We start from the raw sequence: 23,099 nt of genomic DNA on the forward strand, positions 1-23,099 counted from the left end.
CGCTGCCTGTGCTGCCCAAGCCAAACCCAGCCACAGGGACGTCCCAGGCACTGTCAGTCAGGTTGGCAAAATTTAAACGGGCACCAATTCTGTAAAAGCATCACGAAGAAAACAAAGCGCGCTTCCCATCCTTTACAGACCTTGGTTTGTCACACCTTCACATGAGAATATTGACCAGCCAGAGCAGCCTTTAGATTTTATTGAGAATTTCAGCAAGTCATTCCCTCCCTGGATGTTAACCAGGTTTCTGTCCCATGGGGATGCCGGCAGAGGGAGCACAAGTTAAGCTGTTACACAGCTTACAGGGTCGTCTTGGGGTTAGGAGATGTCAGAAATCCCAGGAACAGGACTAAGTTCAAAAAAAAAGCCTTAGTTTGGTAAATAATCTCAGATGCTCTCTTCTCATTAAAATTCTCCAAACAGCACTAGTTCTCATACAGCTCCCTCCCTCACACATACAAACAATATCACAGCTGTATAAAGCAGGAGGGACGTTTCATTTAAAAATAACGACAGTCTGCGGTCTTTCCCACAACCCTGCTCAGCACTGACTGTTCCACAGTGCTGGGCTAGAACGTGTTAAAAGACAGACGGTCTGCAGTGGCAAGAACCTGGAAAATATAGATTCTGTAGTCAAAGGGGACTCTCCATCCCAATCTAAGTCTGAAAGAGCCACAGGGTAGTATTTCGAACAGAAGATCCCGTTCAGTACAAGAATACAAAGCTTCTCATTGACACACCTGTGACAGCAGCAGGCATCAGCACTCAAACCTCGAGAGAGCTCTTGGACTCCAGATGACGCAGCAATTCAGGAAGCCGCACCTAAGTTCCCGGCTTTTGAAAGCTGAGATTGTAGAAGTATGCAAATAGCTCCACTGGAGCCTGTGGCACCTGTGAGCAACAACCCTATCTCCTCTGCAAACCACTAGGGCAGTACAAGTCTTTTTCACAACTTGAGGAAACAACAAACACGGCCAAGCTTTTAGATTTGCGTTGTCCTTTCCAGAATACTCCAGTGTGATGGTCACCAGCTCACAGAAACAAATCCATTTAAAAAATATGCTTATTACAAATATTCGACTAGTTTTTTTTTTTAAACATAATAAAATTTAAAAATCCCTTTTTTCATTCTATTAGCCTTTTTTGTTACGGTTTCACTGATGGCAAAAGAAAAAAAAAATCCTTTTCTAGCTGATTATTATACCAAAGAAGTCACATCATACCATGAAGAGTCCCCCCCTGTAGAAACAACTACAGAGAAGTTAATCAAATGGAAGTAACTGGATTAGTGAGATATTTCCAGATTTAATTCAAATGTACATAGCAACAAGTACAAACCCTCTCAAGATATCAGCAGTAGCTAACACACGTAATTACTTCAGTTGCTTTTTAACTGAAGAATTTCTAAGTAGATATATTGAGTCTGAAAATCTTCTTTTAGGAAGGCCAGTAATAAATGGTACAAACTGGCAGAAAGGCGGCAAGGCATAAAACAAACAAATTTTAATGTACCGTAACTTACACACATCTGACTTGCACTTTGAAATTGGAACGAAGGCAGGAATTGCAGAATTAAAATATCATAAAGGAAGAGTTTGTTCCAGTTATATTTAGTTATTTCTTTCTGTGCTGTTCATGTGTATTTAAGATTGCTTACGCAGTCATAAACTCCAAGAACATTTAACAGGAAGAACTTTTAGACCACAAGAGAAAAAGTAACTGCTAATTTATCTACTAATGTCAAGAAAGCACTGTTTTTTTAAAAGCTTATGTACACTTGCACAATCAAGAGCTTAGCTACAACCCATTAGTACCTGGAGAGCTCATGAGTCGACCATTTAATATCATCTCTATTGTGATAATTCAAGAAAAGGTGGTGATGAATGTAATAAACTTCAACTAAATTCCCTGTAACAAAAGGAACTTGTTAGGCATAAAAGCCTTTGATAATTCCTCACCCCAAACTCAGGGCAGCCTTAATTTTTCGAGGTGCGATATGCAGCGTGCACAATGAGTTGGATTTGCTGCACAGGTACAGATCAACAGCAAGCTGGCACCCGAGGGCCAAACCACAGGTAACAAGACTCACGACTACAAGAGCTGCGCTCAAATCTCAGTATTCTGAAATCCCACTCCACCCCAAAATAAATTATGAAATGGGTCAGTGTCAGTAAATCAGTGTCAAAGCTTTGGGATGCCAGTCTTGTGTCCTGTCAGCAACAGAAAAACCTAGGTCTCCAGTCAAATAAAGCATCTGTTTCTAACAAGGGCTGATGGCAAACCATCAGGCATTAAAACTGTCAGCAGCCCATGATGGACAACTGAGCCCACACCGAAGAGCTAGTGCATGTTTTAAATCTCTGTTTTCACCCGAGATTCGCACAACTGGAACAGGCTATTAAACCACTGTATATGTATTAACACTATGGTATGTCCTGCTCTGAACCACAGAGAGCACTGTAAAGGGCACCACACAACTGTAGAACTGAAGGATGAGCAGATGCTGTCACAGCTCCATCCCCAACAAAACAAAACCCCCTCAAACCTGCAGAAGTCCAATATCCAAATGCTTGGAATCTGGTGAGAAACACTGTCAGCCCTAGAAGCAACTCACAGACTAACACACCAGGCAAGGATGGGAACAGTACAAAATGTATCACATATTTAGTGATCAGGTCTTCTACAGTTAGGGAAGATGATACATATATTTGAAATTATATTTGATGTAAGTAAATATGAATGGAATTAAAAATATGGCATCTACAATGGAAACTCATTACATTGGGAAGTGATACAGAAAACATCCAGATGTCTTCTTAGAGGTTTGTGTTTTTGCTGATTAAGGAAACAGCTGCCTTAGTAAAATTACTCTTATCCACCAGTAACAAAGAGTATCCTTTAGCACAATTCCTTTGTTAAGCCACAAGCATCTGATTCCTAATTTTCTTTTTTTAATCCTGTGTACCCAACCCTGAGTGCTGTAACAACAAATTTAGATAGCTGGCTCCTTTTACATCTTGCAAGCTATTGTATCCAAACAAGGAATAGTACTTTGCATACGAAACTCTCCTTTCAAGCAGGTGAGGTTGAGAGGTGACTTGTCACACCATCTGTGGGAAAGCAGGGGGTGTGGTGGAGGAGCCTGATAAACTTTGCATGGTGAATCAATAATTACATCCTTAATGCAGCATACAGTGCTAACATGAGATTCATTCCTGGCCTTGTAAATTTGACTGTATCTTTTAATTCTGATACCATTAAGTCATTTAGAGTGATGCCTTCACTCTAAAGTATGCTCCTAGACCACAACAGCAGGCACAAAAAAGGCTACCATCACTCAGTGAATGTAAAGGATATTCTATTTGCTTCTTGATGTAAACTCAATAGCAAAGGAAGAGCTGTTTGTTTCAGCCAATGTTATGTGATACTTGTAAGTTTGTTTTAGTGTTAAGGAAAAGAGTTTTAAATGATGATTATCAAATATACAAGCACAACAAGGAGAAGAGGATACCAAGTACACCTACCTTGTTCTGCTCATTTCTTTCTTCTAACTTAATTTACTCACTTTGATTCTTTACTCCAACATTAGAACAAAAGCTTACTGAAACAACTCTCAACAGCTGAAAGCTAAAGGGTCCTTGTACGAAAGGGTCAAGGTTAAGGATCTCCATTGTTCTGCCATCTTCCTTGAACTGACTGCTAGCAAATAGGTACCTGCAGAGCATACCTGGTCAGCCTGCTGAGCCAACGAGAAAAGACAACTACTCTGTCTCTTTGCTCTGGTTCCCCTCAAAAGGGTGGTGAATTCTTCCTGCATCACCACATAGCCTCGATCTGACACCATGCCAGGTATTTTAAGTCAGGTGTTTTTACCACTCAGAGGCCAGTCCTCAAATGGTTAAAATTTACACTGACAGCATCCTCAGAGCAGACAGCACAGAGTAGCTCTCTCCAGCCAGCTGAGGGTTAGTTCCTTCTGGAGAGAGTTACTCCCATTGCTGTAGAGCTATTGTCATCGGCCTGCAGTGCTAATGCTGGGGCCCTAAGAAAGAGAAGTTTTCCCTCTTCCTGTTGTTTTCACACAAAGTGCTCCAGAAAGCCTAGGGGCTGTATTTTCATGAAGCTGCGATGCAAGTTCACAGAGTCACAGAATGGCTGAGGTTGGAAGGGACCTCTGGAACTCATCTGGTCCAACCCTGCTGCTCAAGCAGGGCCACCTAGAGCCAGTTGCCCAGGACCACATCAAGATGGCTTTTGAATATCTCCAAGGATGGAGACTCCACAATCTCTCTGGGAAATCTCTGCAGTGCTCAGTCACTCTCACAGTAAAAACATGTTTCCCGATGTTCAGAGGAAACCTCTTGTGTTTCAGTTTCTGTGGAAAGTTTTATATAAATGTTAGATGCACACTGAGACACAGCATTAGGGCATACAAAGGTCAGCGTCATAGTATAGTCCTCAGCGACTTTTGTCCAAGCTATAGCTTCAGTAGACACTGAAACAACTTATCAACAAGTCTCCTCTTGGAAGGTAGAGGCGGCTTGCTTTAGAAAGAAGAAAGAAGTAAACTAATAATAACAAGAACTAATGACAAGTGAACTACGTGCAGCGCAGGTGGCAAAAGGATTAGGACAAGGAACAAAGCAGAATGAGAATCCAAACTGACAAGTTTGAACACTGAAGTTTTAAAAGCAAGTCATGGTATTTGGCACAGAATTAGAGAGTTCCAGCCTTTACAGAGTCTTCATTAAACACAAGAAGCTTAAGGAGTCTCATTTGTAAAGTTTACTCTGATGTCCTTTACCAGAGATCCTCCGTTCCTCTTCATACATGGCCAATTCCACTAACCATTAATTTGACTTTTAGAATGTTTCTTCTGCTCTTTAAACATATCAAATTTAATGAGCATTCACTGAAAATTAATGTTGTATATTAAGGCTGTCCAATGTTTAAACAGTAAAGCGCTTCATTTAATCCTTATCCTAGGATTGAAGCCGACACTGGAATTTCCAGGTTTTGTGATCTCAACATACTGGAAACATCATAAATTTCCTAAAAAGTAAAATTATCACATGTACAAAGACAGCCCCAACTGTCACTCCATTAGATTTATGGCATGGGCCACTTAGGAACAAGCCATTTGCTCATAAAACTCTCTCACTGCAGCAACTCCAGACTACTGCTGTTTCACTTTAATACACAAGATGTATATATACACAAGATATTTATACACAAGTGTATATATCGAAAATGAACCGAGACTTTTAGCTGTTCCAGCCTTCATGTTTCAGTGCTTTCTCATATTACAAGTAAATGCCGATAACTGTCACATCTCCTAACGTCTTAGAAACTACTTCCTTCGTTTGTTTTGGTAACTTTCATTAAAAACAATGGGATTGAGAAGCTGCCTTTTGGATAAATTCAGCTTGGATTTGCAGCTGCGTGAACAGCTTAGCTTGACTCCATGACAGGTGAGTTTTGTAACACCAGCAGTGGTGCTGACGAAGTTTTCCTAAGAAGTTATGTTTCTGAGGAGGGGAACATGTTATAAAGTTAGCATAATCTGCAGGTTCCTCCTCCCACGGGACCTCTGTCACACCATTTAGCGGCCTTTTTATATAAGTAATGGAAGAAGAAAACACCTCTTTTGTATAGCAGCAAAAGAAGATGATGGTTTAACTCGATGCTTTCCTTCTTATTGATGAGATTTCTATGATAAGACAATAGTCACTGAATTGTCTGACCAGCAATGGGCATATCCAAAAGGATGCTAAATAAAGTGCTCGTGTATCTTCCTTACATTAAATATAAGAAATGTGAACTCTCTTGTAGTTCTGTTTATACAAGCCAAAAAGGAGGCTTCAAGAGAGAACTGTGATTTAAGAAGCTGCTTTTCTATTGTAAGGTAAATCACCAGGCAGACTAATTCAATTCCTTTCTGTTTACTGTAAGACTATTTCTCTTACTGGACAAGCCATAAAACTAAAGTGACTCAAATATAAGGAGGCAAGCAGACATTTCCAATTCTTAAGTGTCAGGAACAAGTGCTCTCACTGAAGAGCAGTGCTGCCAGCAAGCCATAAATTTTCAAGCAATTCAACTGCTTCTCTGAATTCCCTGCAGTTAGAAGGGTTTTTTACAGTTAAACTTCAAAATCATTCGTATAATTAGACAGCCGTAAGATGTTTCCTCCAAAGATAAATATTATTTTTGAATGCAGTGTATATTTGGAGGAAATAATGGTTAGAAGTATTTATTAAGATTTCAAGTATGCATATTAGCATATATAGGTATCATCAAATTGTTTTCCACACCCCCACTTGAAGCGAGGGGAAAGAAAAAAGACATGACAGTCAATTAAACTCTTACTGTTACAATTACCAAAACTCATGCCATGGCTTTAGGGTTTTATTTTACAATTTGACTGAACACTTCACACAGCCATTCAATTTTGTAGGTTTCACTAAATTATTTTTATATCTGATGGTATGTAAATTAAAACGTATTACCTTAACTGTAATGTCAAGTTGGAACTAGATACAAAATAAGTCTTAAAAGTATGATTTAGAAAAGGGGCATCTTAGCACCAGCTACACTCAGTGCTTCTACCACCAACTGTCATAGTCCATCAAGAAAAAAATCGGTTAAGCAAGGAGTTCTTCTGGCTATCTCAGTAAGTCTTTACTTCTGGCCTTGGGTCAGTTAATAACCATAGTAACTTAACACATAACCTACAAGCAAATCAGAAAGGCTGATGACATTTAATGTTGGAGTAAGTCTGCTAAAACGTGCTGAATACCACTCCCACAGTCTCCTGCAGCAGTGTGGCAATGTTTGCCCAGAACATCTCTGCAGTAATTGATCTTGCCTAGAATCAGGAAGATTATTTGTTCTTCCCTCTAGAATATAAATGGAAATAAAAGCAACTCTGGAGAGAAAAGACTGAGCACAGGCTGAAGGATGTTTGTAAGAGATACCCTACAGGCAGCAAATGCAGATGAGAAGGTTTCAGTTATTCACTGGTTTTGCATGATAAAAGAAAAGATTGAAATTGTCTGCATGCTATGAATACTGGTTTTAAGAAGAAGTTGCGGAAAATAACATCCTTTAAGGACTGGCATTGTGAGCTGCTGACTTTGTTCTGCAGCTGCTGGTTTGAAGAAAACAAGAAAGAGTTTTCAAAGCAAAATGGAAGAGAACAAAGTTCACAGCATATCCTTTTCACATGATGATCCTGAGGATATCCTGGACTGTAAAATTATCTAGTCATGCTTGCAGAAATTAAGGACAACTTGCTCCCCAAGAGACAACATTACTTTAAACTGCACCAGTGTGGTTGTTTTGCTTAGCCTGCAAAAGCAAATGACTGCCTGAAGGCTGAAAAAAGAAACAAACCAGACACATCCAGTTCTTCAGAGTAACTAGTGACAGAGCCTTTTTGATGGGTCCTTGCATCTGAATCATAAGAAAAACCAGAACTGGCCCTTGATGCCAGAAGAAGATTGCCTTCTGTTAACTGAAGCTGTTTAAATACATCCTAAACTATTTTCTCTAGAAGAAACAAAGTAAGATTTATGTGAAACATTGGCAGTACATACTAGTCATCGTTGTTCAAAATCTTCATGGGAGTGATTTTCTGATATTCTCAGCCTTAAGAAAAGTTTGCAGTTTGCCTATCTCTGTGCACTTAGCCCTATGCAAAACGAGCCCTTATTATTCACTGATCTGAGGAAACCAAAGATTTATCTTTCAAATGCTTCATGACAGCTCTGTTTAGGGGCAATCCCCAGCCAAAACCCCACACTTCACTTGGCATGCACCGTGCTGGAAGTGGCACAGGATTTTCCATGTGTACATCTCTTCCAAATTCCTTCTCAATCATTTGCACATGCAAATACACTCTGCATATGGCAGAGGCAAGCTTCTGGCACAGGAGAGACAGGAACTGCACTCATTTATCAACCACAACATTTATCAACATCTCTCAACTGTTGCATTTTTATGAACAAATGGCAAACAAATGGATTCCTGCAATTTCCAAAACACCTGGAAAAAAATCCCGCCTTATCTTTCCTTTCCAATCTTCCGTATTTCTTGAAAATCACAAACAACAAATACTGCCAAAAAAATCCACAAGCCAATTAGCACTCTCCATAGATTGGTCCCAAGAGCTTATGCTAACTGCAAGTCAGTGAACCTTGTTTGTATCTGTTTCAGGTTTGATCTGCTGAGCAGGATGTATTGCCAAATCCAAAGGATACTAAATGAATACCTGTTTCTTCTGCAGCAAAGATACCATTATCTGTACCTACCGCTGGAAGCACAAAGGGCATGCGAGAACAGCAATGATGTTCTCATTTCAGGCATTCAATTTGCCAATGATTTTCAGTTAAACTGAAGCAGCAGGACTTGTATGTGGCACCAAGTGATGTTTTGTAATGAATCTCTAATCTGATCCTTCAAACAGCAAATTGGATGGGGAACTTTCCCAATTTCACCATTAATTTCTATTCACTTGATCTGTATTTAAAATACTTAGAATTAATTAATGCTTACAAATTCTTTAATAGAAGTAATTAAATTTTTTGCAAAGAGATACAGAAGTAGAATTCTTCACTAAAGTCAAATTTGGGAATCTGATGGAATGCCTTAGGAGTTGCCGATAGAATGAAAAACACGGTCATCTTCTACTGGATGGTTTATGCTTTTATCTGCTCTAAGCTAATAAGGAGAGTATGTTATCATCTGCTTAACCCACAACTTAATGAAAAACAACCTCCAAATCGATTCAGTCTATGGAGACAAAGCACAAAATGGAATCTTACATAAACGAGCTATACACTGTGAAAGACTTAGACGAGGAAATGAAAAGTTACTCCATCCCCAGAGTGAAACACAAGTATGTACTATTTTCACCCGTACTTTTGGGGAGAGAAAAAAATGTAAGAACGGTGATTCAGTAACATTTATTACTTATCTATCTGAACTTTATATACATCCACAGAGAGAATATACTTTCCCAAATATTGTATATAGCCTAGAATTAAAGAAGGAAAATTAATGCTGATCTATTCCCACTGTCAGCACCAACTGAGATATTTTTATGTTGCTTTCACTTGCAGAAATAAGTCAAAGTCTTGGCTGTAGAATTATACATAAGGATAATTCTTTAGATGTGGATAGTCTGTTTGCAACAATCTCAACACTGCTTGCAAATGGCTCCACAGAATCCTGTATTTAACCATGTGTTCTGCATTTTCTATTAAATTTGCAGAACAAGGCAATCCCACCAAGTCTTCAGGCAATATGTTTCTACTCTCCCATTACTCCTTTTTTTAATAGCAATTGCATTTGGTGCTGCAAAATGACAGAACTGAATAGTAAGAGAGAAATGAGAGACACAAATGTCTTCCGTGCTGAGCCTCTCTGCAGATGCGTTGCGACTCTGGACAGACTGTTGATAGCGTATCATTTCTTCTGTATAGTATATTAATTCACACGCAAGGAAATCTTCTCTTTTGGGTCCATCTAGAGCAGCTGCTCAAACGGAAAGCACCCACACTAGTATTTCTAGTAGATGGGCCCTCTCCGACTGTTCTGTAGAACCACAATCAAGTGAAACTGCAGGAGCTGGTTGAGAGCCAAATCCTCAGAGCAAACAAACCAGCTCCCTCTCAGCTGCTTGAATTCTACTTAATAATACAGCTCATGAGCTCATGTCAAACACACCAGCTGTTACAATCACATATTACTTAGCTCTCATTATCATCCATTCTCCTTTCTACCAGTTTACCAGCATTAGCATCAGACTATAGAAGTCTGGAGGTGAGCAGGGATTTTTGTTAAAATTAATGTAATGAGCGATAAGGCTTTCTGGTTTAGTTATTTCTAAAGGCAACCCATGAATGTAAAAACATGCCAAAGAAATTTGCCATGAGACAAACCAATTTTTTTAGTTGTTTTGAAAAAACTTCCCAAACAAACTCTTTCAAGTTATGCAGTAGGGAAGCCAACAAAAGTGGAAAACATGGTTGTGTACAGGTCAGAGTTCTAAACTCATGTTTCTCAGACCAAAAATGAAGGCTCTGACTCCCAGTTTCACAGTACGCCTAGCTACGGCAGGTGCAGCAGGCTGTCACCACAGCTTCTCCATTTCCGTGCAGTAGATATTCATGCTGATGACAGACCTCTGAAAGAGGAACGCTCCTACTGCTCAACTCCAGCAGACAGCAATTTACTGAATTAATGTAAATTGCCACTGTAAATTGCCACAATTTTCGCTTTTAGTGGAGTAACCTGAGGGTCTTTATCATAAGGCACCAAAATTGTTGGTGATGGCAATTGATTACATGCTTGAGGTACAGGCGGCAGCAGCTTCACCGTGCTTCAGGTATTTAAGCGCTGAGAAACAGTTTGTAGTTGTGGTATGTTTACGTGGTATCAGCAATGCCAAAGTAGAGAGGAAAGAGAAGGAAAAGCAAGAAGCAAAATTTGAAGTAAGTGCAAGACTAGAAATCTGCACCTCTGTTACCATTCTTTGAAGTTTCCTCAGAATTATGTGTGGGGCCAGCTTGAGAGGCAGAGTCGCACAGAGCAGCTGAGCAAGTAGCATTGGGAGAAAGGGGACAGAAGTATGAGGAACGAGGAAGCTTCTGGAGTATAGGGAACCTATTTAACAGAGACCGGTTTCACCAACAGCGACAGTGTAATTGCACTGCAGGAACTTAAGACACAAAAATAGAAGACTGAAGGGCAATCTGCCTCCAACAGCAGAACATCTACATCAAAGAAAATCTTCGGAGTCAAGGTTATCTCCAGAATGTGAGTCCATAGGGATTCTGTAGTACATTTTGATGCAGTTAGCACAGAACGAGAATAGCGTCAGATCTATTAAAGCTGGTGAAGAGACTGAAACGCTAATGGGGAGTACATACTGTGATTGTGGGAAACAGAGGAGATTTTAAATCCTCCCGTCCCTGAGTAGGCTGCTAAGCGCTACCTCAGAGCAGATACAAACCATGCTTTTATAGGCTGTAACGACAGCTGCTTGCACAAACTCAGAGTCTATAAGAGAAAAAGTAACTTTTAACTTAGTTTGACGTATTACTCTCTAACAGATACTCCAATTCAAGATGTTGTTATAAACATTACCAAAATCAATCTGTTCTTTAAGTTTGGAAAGGACCAGCTGAAACAAACATAGGAAGAAACAGCCAAATGGATAAAATGCTTGGAGATAACTTGGAGGATAAAAGATAAGGTTCAGATTCACAAGATTCTCAAATCAAAAGGCTCGGGTAACTTGTAGCTTCTTTTGGTGTGACTTTAAAGCAGGCAATTAAAAGCAAAGGTATATTAAGTCCAATTAAGGAATACAGAAACTGATAATGTCTGACAAGGTAAATGAAAAACTATTAAGTCATGCTGGAAGTCATTTTTGAAGAACCAGTTTTCAAAGATAAAAAACAAAATAAGGGAAACGTGAGGCTTGCTAGAGAGCCAGGAGGAGCAAAGAGATATCTGTGTAAAAGAGCACAGTGTGTGAAACAGAGCTGTTGCAGGAAAGCTAAATTTGCCCCAGTGTCCTTGAAGAGCCTACACAGGTTCCTGTGCAAGGGGATTCTTAAAAGGACAAGCCTAACGCGCTGTCCCAATGTTGAGGCTGGACTAGACGACCTCCTGAGGTCTCTTCCAAGCTGAATGACTCCGGGATTCTATGAAATACAGAAGCTAAAAAAAAAATCATAAATCGATAAAAATGAAACATATCCTCAAGATCATTTCGGAGCTCTACATGAACTAAAACATGACACCACTGAAGTACTGATGTATCACTCAAAGTGGCAGCAGATGGATAGTAGGTGGCAAACAGGGCTGCAGAAAACTACAGGCAATTGCAGTCTTCTAGTTTCTACCAGAGAATTCTACTGCCAGTCTGCGAAGATGCTTAAGGAGGAGTTAAGTGGCACTCACACAGAAGTGATCAAGCTGATACAGTGTGTCTGGAGTTTCAAACACCATTAAAAACAAGCTTCCAGGACATAAAAGGAAAAGTCCTCTTGTTAATTAGTGTCAAGTTTAGTGAAATAAAGCAGGAGATAAAACATGCGGTCAGTTCTCACACTGAGGTAAGATCCCCAAGGCATCTATACAGGAATTTACACTCCTGATTTGCAGAAATAGGCCAATACCTTTGCACAGTATCCTCCTACTATTCCAGACTGCTAAATGATTAATTATGTAATTTTTTTGTATTTATGGAATTTAAACATTCTGTATGAAGAGAGACCTCTACACAAGAGGGAGAGTCAGAGAAGAAAAAAGCTACAGCTAAATTCTGGAGAATGTCATAGCACTATATGAAGTCAGCAGTGTTTTGTGGTCAGCCTGGCAAAGGCAGCTCTAGATCAATAAGATCTGCATCATTATTTCATCTCTGCTCCTCATTAGTAAGACAGCACTATCATCACTGACAGATGGTTGTTTTAAGCGGGCAATGATTAGGTCTGAAGTCAGACAGGAGGCCAAGATCATCAAGTGAGGCTGAATAGTGGCACTGCAACTCCCATCCTAAACGCAGATATAAACTAATTAGGTGATGTGTCATTTTTTTTTTTTTTACTTCTAATTAACGGGTGGTAGAGAGTAATAGATGAAACTCGAAGTCCAACATTAATCATCATGAAGAACAGTTTGTTGTGGTTTTTTTTATTCTTGCATGCTGATCAGGATAAATTAGTGTTCCTTCATAAAGGATATGCTGCAGAGTAAAAAAAAAAATTAAAAAACTGTCACATTTCTGCTTCATGCCATGGAGATAAATGGCAATATGAACATCATTATCAACTTTATTTTGTCTTCCTCCACTGAAGTTAACTATCTTTAGTCCTAAGTTATATTATGCAGGAAGAACAGTTGCTGAATCCAAAATATTTTAACTCGGGGGGTGGGGGTGGAATTATTCATCCCATTCAAAAAATTGAAAAGCTTCAAAGGAATCTGGGAACTTCCCAGCTAGATCTGAAACTCACATGCTCCTTACTCACTTCAGAGCATTTTGGATTTACTTTACAAACAGCAATTAATAAAAGCTAATTCTGTTTCTGCCTGGGCAATGTATTCCCTGACTGCAGAACCAACCTTCAAGTAAAACAGTCCCTTACTACACAGCTTTAGCAACACTGTTAGAACCTGCTATCAGTACACCGGAAGAGCTGGTCAGATCAGTATTTAGGCTTGTATGTTCTCTCCAAGCGGTGCCATATGCTTACCATGACCTTCAGCACCAGTATGACAGTGGGAACAGTGCTCAGGAATAATGGCTGTCACCTTTACAAACTCCACAAAAGGTCTTAGCTGCTCTTAGAGGATGCAGTGTTGTCCTCCTCCAAAAGCTGACAAATTACCTCCTTATATAACTACACGTGGAAGTGTGTTTTAAGCAAGAGACAAAAAAAATTATCTGGGTCTGTAGAACACGGGATCTCATTGCATGCAATACTCCTGACTCCGTATATCAAAATTTCACATCAGGCTATCAAGCACATCAAAGCAGTTGTAGAACAAATCTCTCCCCTACTAGACATCTTATTTTCCAGTTAAAAATAAAAATCAAAAGTTGTATACTAAGTTGCTTAGAAGAGGAATCGCATGTCTGCTTTATTTTAAATGAAATGATCAAGAAAGTTTGCAAAAAAATGTGTACTGCTCTTATGGGTTAAACTTACCATATCACAGGCTCCTCCAGATGCTTTCATACAAACAAACAATGAAAAAAGTACTAGCAGTGCTTTAAAGAGGCCAGGTTTATTCTTAATAACCCCTTACAGTCACTGACTCATGCAAAAATACCAAGAAAGCATTTACATGCAATATTACTATGAGGGACTTGAAAGAGGAGTTCTTAAAAAGTTAATCGTCTTGAAATCAAGTTTTCTGGTATTGGTAGCTGTTTTACAAATGAAGTTTGGTATTTGACTGGAATTCTTTTTAGCTGGGGTTTAAATAGCAATCATAACATTAAAAAAAATAATGTGACTTACAGTGTATGACAGTCTTCTAGCACTTTTAGATATTTCATAGTAATTCTAGTAAGGCAGAAATTGTAGAAAGTTTAATAGAATTCACCTCAAGTGAGCACCACATGCAGTTATCAAGAGGCAAAGTATTCAATTTGTTCATTTTTAGAATTATTCCCATTGGTGCCTTTATCTAAATGAACTATTATGTGAGTAGGATGCTTTAGGAACTACTCAGTATGATAGGATATTCTTTAATCATGATTAGTCAAGACTTACAAGTGATTATAGAACATAAAATGTGTTACAGCTTTGGATCATTACCCATGGAAATGTAATTCCAAAGTACAAACAATCATTATTACCGTCACTCCTTTTACCGAAACATAGCTTTCTGTAATTAGGATATTGATAAGTCAGCACAGCAAATATCAGTTAATCTGATAAAGAATTAAATGAGCTTTTAACTGGAAAAGCTTAATCCTCCAAAACAGCCTGCAAACAGGTTGTTCCACCTTCTTAGGAACACCCACTAATATAATGGACTAATGGATGATTAAAGATGTATCTTCTATGGTGGCAGCCAGCCTCTCGGGTGTCTTCAGTCCTTTCCACCCCTGTCGGCAGCACCAGTGAAGGACAGACCCACTCAACATGGGAAGTCTCATGCTGCTGCCCAGCTGCTCTGTCCTCAGAACAGCTGTGCCCCACTCCTCCCCTAGGCAGTAGTTGGCTACTGCTTTGGTGTCTGGGATTTAGGAGACAAATCGGGAAGTTTCCCCAAATCCGAGAGAAGCAGAGCCCGCTCAGTTGTGCTCTCTAAGCACTAGGACAACCCTTAGTTTAGGAACGTCATTCTGTTTCGGACAGCAGATACCTGTCAAAGAGTGTGAAACCAGCAGCAAGCACAGATGCTGTCTTTCCCAGCCTGCAAGAGCTCAGGACTCTCCTTACTCACGCGTCATCTTTGTGTTTAGAAGCCCGGTTTACTTTCATTAATGAGTCTGTCCATTTTTAGAATGGACACTAGCATTCCAGTATCACCAACATTCCACTGCAAAGAGTTCCACTTAATTGTCTATTGTGTGAAACACTTTGTTTTGTTTTAAACGTTTCCTCACTTCATTTGTACAAGAGTTTTATTTGAGCACCATCGTCGCTCTCAATTTAGTCCAAGAGGTGGTGGTAAAACCACCTCTCTAAAGACGAAGAAATGCTTGAGAAGTGGTGACTAGGAGTAATTTAAGGGAACCTATAGGCACTGATTGAACATGAGACTGCACATGAACAGACAGAAGATATAAACTATCGGCACATATATGAAATCAACAGCACCACTAACAAACGGTTCAGGAATTTCTTGGCAGACAGCTGCCACTTGATGTAAGGGCTCACATACAGCTGTCTACTAGCTTGTTGCCTGCCAAGAAGCAGCCCCTGCTTCCATCAGAACCACTTAATTAAAGTGTAGCTATAGGTCGTGTACTGGAAAAGTTCACTCCTCTTTGCAAGTAGATCTGCAGTGAAAGATACAACTGTTTAGTCACAGAAGGCAGAGCTTTCAGCTCTAGGCACCCTTAGATGTGCTTATTTCTAATTGCTGAGTTACTGTAGAAGAACAAGTGATTTCCTCCAAGAGTCAGAGATGGAACATTAAGTAAAACAATATTTAGTAAGATCAAGAAGCCAGCTACAAAGAACCTCATTTTTTTCCCCATTACTGTTAAGTGTGAATTTGAAACGGGTATAAGCGTAATTTTTTTTTCCCCAGAAAATTGTAAGACAATTAAAATTAGAAAACCTGTGTATTTTAAAACATTAATGTCTTTTCAATACCACCTATGCTCAGGACAGGACCATGGGAAATGAATAGGTAAGTCTACTTAAGATATAGAAGGCCAACAGAAGTATAATTTATAGGAGTTTAAGGACACGCTTGAAACTAATTTGTGAAGCAGGAACCTGACAAACCAATTCTACCACTACCATGGCACAGGAACTCCATCTTTACACACTCCAGCACGAACCCCAGTAAGAATGAACCGGGTATGGTTTCAACTCAGGAAAAAAAAAACCCAAAGCCATTTAACAGTTACATGAAATAATAGCTTTAAGACTTGGACAAAACAACAGTATTAGAAGCAAGAAAATCCATTGGGCAGGTCTCTGCTGTGTAAGCCATTTTCAAAGTTCTACACAAGTTTAATTTGGATAAATAAAATTATTAAACTGGAAGTTAAGTACTTATCTAGATGACGGTATTTCAGATAAACTGCGTGGAAATATCTTACCTCTTCTCCTGAAAGATAGTAAGCTGAAAGTAGTCCACCGACAAAACGAATGTTCACTTCAAATACTGATATTTCAGCATTCTGTTGAAATAAACAAACATCATTTTATTCCCTTATATTTTTAGCATGGATTTGTTTTCGTGGGGTTTTTTTATATACATGCAGGTATTAAGTTACAACAGCTGTAAACGGCAAAACACAGATGATGCAGGGAAAGCCAATATAAGTGAACTTGACAGCATTTTAAAGTATTTCCTTCTCTTCCCCGCGTTAACTAAATACCCTATCCTGTTCTCATCCTGTTTAACTTTTTATCTCTTCCACTCAGACACAAGGCATTCTCTAAATCCACATATCTCAAGTACTTCCTTGCAGATGATTCAGCGTTCTTACACAAAAAACCGCTCTCAAATCATGTCCCACGCTATTTCATCACACCATCTCTTCTCAAGACACTGTGTGAGGAGTGCTTTATCACAATGTCGTATCAGAGTTTTCCCACTTCAGCCTGCAAGCAGGTTATTGTTAAAATGGGATGTAACATTAGAATGAGATGTAATAGTAGAACGAGTTATATATCATAGCATATATTTATGTCCATAATAAAAATATAATCATGATGTGCGTTCACTAGGAAAGCAGATAATAGATAATCTTTCACTATTACAGTGACAGCTCTTCCCAAGCCAGCCTGATTTTTACTGACGATAGAGAATAGGTTTATTGTCCTAAGCAGTACAGATCCAGCCATCATATATTGCAAATTAAAAAGCACATTCTTCTCTGCCTTGTTAAATTCAAACCTAAATGAAGCACCTGAGTCCCATGATCACTACATTCTCTTGTTCTTTAGCAAGTCAATTCCAATTTTAACCCAACTCACAACAATCGAAGCACTCAAGAGGCATTCAGTTGAAAAGCTGATCTACTAAAGCTTCTTAATTTTCACTTTTTAATGTAATACTACATTTTATTTTTTGGATTTCTGTAGGAAAATGTTGCCCAGCAGTCAATCTTCTAAACTTCTGAGCACGTAAATAAGGTGTTTGACTTCTGTGTGTTCTGGGTTGCTCCTGCTTCTATTGAGTTGTTTTTCCATCTTCTATTTGCTGACATACACTACAGCTATATTTAATATAAATCAATGCATGGTGGAGCTGTGGGATTTTCTTCCAAAGGTCTTGGAGGCTTTTCTCATTCAGCTAGTTTTTTGTACTTTTCCAGTTTAAATGTTGAGATGTCACTTTATGCTGGAGGGAAGAAGTTGCTCCCTTTTTCCCGTGTATTTTAAATTCTAGTCATCTGTCTTTGCAGAAGAAAACAGCACTAGGTTACTTATCTGAAATGCTAGTTAACACTTTTCAGATTTCAAGGCACTCTAAGGAAAGGTATCTAGGCACATTGCAGAGGGTCATCAGACGTCAAAAGCATTCACAGACTTGCTAAAATGCTTGTCCACTTATCCTCAGGCATTTAACATCTATCCTCTAAAACATATTCTGCACCTCCCTCTCTAAAAATAGAGGGATCCACAGAAGGATCAATGTATAATTCTTATAGTATGTTTGTGTGTGCCTGTGTAGATTTTTCTTTTTATATACACACGAGCACAATTCAAAGGGGAAGACAAAGTAAAGCCATCACACACATCTGCCTATTAAAAACCTCGGACCTGGCATCACAGGTTAACACTGAAAACTGAGAAAGTTGTCTCACTGTCTTGCACGATTCTGTACGTAACATTTCACTTCAACTTTAACTAGCACCATTGCTGCGCATTTCTCTTTATACCATGATATATGGTAAATCTGGGTAGGTAGATTTAAAAACATTTAAATCCTCCAGAAATCTGAGCTAACTACACAGTACAGGTCTTCAGCCACTAAGCACGCTACCTACGCAAGAACTCTACATTAAATGAAGAAGTCTAACTTAACTAAATCCAATGAATAAAACAGCTTGTAGAGAACTGACCTGACTTAAGGAAGGCTGATCTCATCTGTCTGATTAAAGGATGATTAAAAAAGTGATAGGGGCAGCTTCTCTTCTCTGGAGCCTGAGCTAGCTGAATCTCCTATAAATTGTATTTTACTTGAGAACCTCCTTCTTTCCATTTCAATCCTGAGCCTCAACTTGCCAAGAACTTCTCTTTGATGTGGGAAAGTTGAAGCTGTAAAGAGGCAGATACTGGACAAGGAAAGGAGTTAATCGGATATCCCAGCCACCTGTGTTTCCTGTAAGGGTTCAGTTAAACTACTTTTTGATTTTGGATTGCTCAAAGCAAATTGAGCGATATGTGAGCTGAACATTTTGTCTCCAGAACTTTACATTTTGCCTTTACAAATTTAATACAATTGAGAACTCACAATCCATGGCTATCTTTCAAGGCATGCAAGGGCCCTTTCAGAAAAGCTCAGTATGTATCCACTGACACCTGCTTCTGGAAATCAGTTCTAGACAAAAAGATGATTTTGAAGCAACGTGGATTACTGTCAAACCACAAAGATTAATTGCACTGTAATCCTGAATATTTGCCAAAGTGGTCATCTTGCAGGACACTTCTTGAAGCTAACCAATGCTTCAACATTATCAAATCTCCAGGACTTCACTTGCACACATCTCTGAGCCTTTGCTCTAAATCCTTGTCTCTTCCCAAGTCTTTACACAAGCCATTGAAGCAGATGCAATTAATGAAACAGACATTTCATTAATGGTAGATTTGAAAGCTGTACGCTTAATACAAATTTATTCTTAAACTCATTAAACCAAGCTAGTGGTAGTCTCAGAGAGCACAGGATTTATAGCACTTTGCAAAGCAGTTAAAGAAGTTTTATAATTTCACGTCAGAAAAACATTCATCTCTACATGGTAAGTTTGTTATAGTGTGTTAAGAAAAGTGTTTGTCCTAAAAGTGGCAGATTTCTGCTACAGCAACTTTATCCTTCTTTCTGGTTTGTTTTTTTAAAAATTTTTTGTATTATGCATTTGAGATGCTACGCCCTGATCATTACCCTCTTTTCATATTTTTAATCATCATCCACACACAGTTCGCACAAGAAAGTCTGTGTATTTCCACTCAGTGGTAAAATACTAAGTAAGCAATGTTATTTTTTTATTTTGCTCTCAGATCCAGCTGTACACAGATACATTACGATCCATGTTACAGTGCCAAAATATATAGGAAAAGCCTTCACCTGCGTTTCCCAAAGTATCTACTTTACCAGCTGAAGAAGGCCAGAATTATTTTATTTTTTTATTTCAAGTTTAGCTTTCTCTTTCAAACCATCACTGTATCATGACATAGCAGGTCTGAGAAGTGTTTTAATTAATTCCATTATATCAAATGGAACTTCTGTAAGAAGAAGTGACTCGATGTGCTTATTTTAAAATGACTACAGTATTCTTTTTCTAAGATCCCAAGTATGTAAGACAGCTCTGATCAATTGGATAGATATAATTTCCAATTTTCCGGTCTTTTCATTAGTACCCCAATTAGGATGCATGGCTGTGAACTGTGTACAACAATATTTGAAACTCCTTTGTTAGTACACGGCTGTGCTAAGCTCTTATTGTTCCTGTGCAATTCCATCTTGCTTTGGCTACTGATTTTGGTGGCTTCCCTTTTATAAAGGATTCTGAAGAGTATGTAGATGCTTGGAAAAGTGATATGAATATCAGGAACAACATATTTTTGTTTTACTTCCAGGGCTTTTATGTTAATTGAAGTATGTGAGTAATTTGGTCTTTCATCTTACATTTGATCAATAATTTATCACTTGCTATTTCATCTTCTGATAAAAGAATCATAAACGTGGTAGTCCAAGTACTGCATGAAATCAAGAGAAATTCTGACTGTTGCTCACTGTACTTAGAGAAATAGAAAACCAAAGCAATATATGTATCCATTATGTGGTGCAAGAGCAAAATTGTGATAACTTCATGGAGTTTCTTCTGGTTTCCTTTATTAGCTTCCAAAGACAAGCTTATCTTGACAAAGAGATGTAGCATCCTTTACACTACTGGCTAGATGCATAACACCAAAGTGAACCTATTTATATATGGTGCAGACTGCTCGTAAGCAAGTCTCTGCTATCAAAGGAGGAAACAGCTGAGTGTTACCACATTTTCTCCTGACAAGGAGAAATGCTAAAATAAGGGGTGTTTAAGCAACAGAAGAACCATAGCGCAGAAGAAGAAGCTGCAGAACACAACAGGTTTAACTAGTAGATCTATGAAACTAACTCCTTTTAAAGAAAGGGAGGTTGACGGGAAACCCCATCTTTAGAAAGCAAGAAACGTTACCGAACAGGAAAAAAAAAAAACTAAAACCCTGAAGTGCGTGATTTAGATTAGCTGGTTTGTGTTACTCTGTGTTTGTTTTGTATTCGCAAACCTATGAGACGGCCAATCTGATCTCAGCTGCACCTCACCACTTCCCTCAGTCTTCCGTGAACTGGAGGATTATGTTTATGCTGGTGAACTACTGATGCCTCAACCAACTGTGGCTGAATTCAGCATTCAGAAAATAAAACTACTGTCAGCTGGGCTTTCCTGTAGCCATTCTCCTATTGGACTCCTCCAACTTCCCAAAAATCAGTATTCACATCCTTCTGGATCATTTCCTTAATGTATCTCTTTCCTGAAAGTCTTCCTCTCCACAAATTCATAGACCAAGGCCAACACAATTTCCATCTATATTTTCTAAAGGGAAGTCACCTTCACTTATGAACACATTTGAAACACATTCCAATTTGATTTATCTAGTATCAGCTTCTACCTGGCACTTATCAGCACTGCTACTTGCTCTGCCATTCAGAATTCAATTGGAGAAAATACTGTGGGCTCTTTATCTGGATGACCGTGTTCACAATAATCAAGCCATCTTAATCTATATTTGATAAAGAGTTTACTCTCTCAGCTTCTATGAAGATGCAAATAGAGCCACAAATCATAACAAATAATTGGTTTCGGTCTTCTTTATTGCACAGATTCTTTCCAAAACCTTCTTTCGCTCAGTTCTCCTTGTCCCGTCAAGAGTGTAATAAAACTTCAGTCACCTCATCTGCATTTCCATCTATTCCTCCCATGTACAAGGAACATAACGACTGTCCCCATGCCCACATATCATCATCACGGCTTGGCTTCAGGGACGAAGATTTGGGAACGCCCACATACGATACCAGCGCAAACTGCCTGCATCCTGCTAACAAGCTCTGCAAACAACGTGCATGAAACAGTGATGAATAATGTATATCATTCTAGACCAAAAAATGGACACAGAGCACTCGTTTCAAGGGAAATGAGAGGGACTTGTAGTTAGTATTACTATTAAATAATAATATCTCCCTTGGTGAAGCACAAAGGTTGGGAACAACAACAAATCTTACCATTTTCAAGCAGCCCTGGAAGTATGAGAGAGACACGAAGAATATTACAACAGCTCACTTTAAGCTACTATAATTAAACCACATTAAAACTACTTGCAATTGTGGGCAAAAAAAGTTTCATTTATATTCCACAAAGTAAATTTAGCAGCAGCTTGCTAAGATACTCAGTTCCTAAAGACAAGGGACACCATTTTAGCAACCTTTTTATTGCAAGTGTCAAAGCCTGGTTATTCCATCACATGCTATATAACCTTCCAGAAGTCTCCACGTGGCAAACTGTATGATCTTAAACAGGCACAAAAATAAAATGTTACTGAGGCATTAATGAATTCTAGCAGCAAAAGAACTGCATTTAGTGATAAATTTGGAGGATCTCCATTTAGCCAAATAAAATAATTCCTTAATCATAATCAAAATCAAGTAACTTTGAAGTCTGGCATTTTGAGTGTATTAACAAGTTATGTGGCAAACTAGTAAAAAATAGCCCCCCAAACTAAAGAACCATTTTCAGCTGCTGGCTTTCTGAAGCTTCTTCACAGACCTGTTCCATATTTACTTGAAGTCCATTTACTCACAATCCCCACATGCCCTTTTTTTTTTTTTTTTTTTTTTATTCTGTTGCTATTGTTCTATTAGGAAACTTTCTGGTTTTCTCACTTAGAGGAAAAAACCATCAATAATAAAGCACCAAAACCCCATCTGCCTCCAAGCCAAAAAGCTATTCTGTTGCTATTGTTCTATTAGGAAACTTTCTGGTTTTCTCACTTAGAGGAAAAAACCATCAATAATAAAGCACCAAAACCCCATCTGCCTCCAAGCCAGAATATTAGGTTACGGACTGTTAAATATAACTACAGGTCAATCATAATCTCTACAGATATGTAATGGTAAAGTTTGAAATAAACAAACTGGATGCTGAAAAAGTCTGTCCTGTTACTGACTGCCACACCACAGATAGACTTGAGGTAAGGATACATGCTGAAAGCATTAATAATTAGATCCTACTGATATTTGCTGTTCGAGGATCTTGGGAAAAGGGTATGATAATCTCTACCTGGCAGTAGCGATGAATGTAATTTCTAATTTCCATACTTTTCCCACTCTTTTCTAGTTCTCAAAATAGTAGACATTACAGGCAAAACTTTTACATTGTACGAAGCTGCATACAACGCTTTTTTAAAAGGTGGTCAAACTTGCAAAGTTAAGTGCAAAGGCAAAAACCAGGACTGTGGGTAACTCTCCAAGCTTCAGATACAGTGACTGACCGATGTCTGTAAACACCTTTGCTGGTGGACCCAAGACTGAACACAACCTTGATGTTTTGCTCATTCCCTCCTCTTTATGCAGCTCCTCAACTCATTTGGTACCTGTCCGTTTTTGAGAGCAAATCATGAAACGCTCTT

General features: G+C 38.8%; 1 protein-coding gene across 1 annotated transcript in view; it reads right to left on the minus strand.

The window, feature by feature from the left end:
• The window catches only part of MAN1A1 (mannosidase, alpha, class 1A, member 1), a 111,447-nt gene that overhangs the window by 71,450 nt on the left and 16,898 nt on the right, over positions 1–23,099 (minus strand). Inside the window, exon 3 of the mRNA XM_010139225.1 lies at positions 16,310–16,390. Coding sequence (XP_010137527.1) covers positions 16,310–16,390 — 81 coding nt within the window. The remainder of the gene's footprint in view (positions 1–16,309; positions 16,391–23,099) is intronic.

Source organism: Buceros rhinoceros, unplaced genomic scaffold (assembly GCF_000710305.1).
Source record: "Buceros rhinoceros silvestris isolate BGI_N320 unplaced genomic scaffold, ASM71030v1 scaffold1117, whole genome shotgun sequence".
Lineage (NCBI taxonomy): Eukaryota > Metazoa > Chordata > Aves > Bucerotiformes > Bucerotidae > Buceros > Buceros rhinoceros.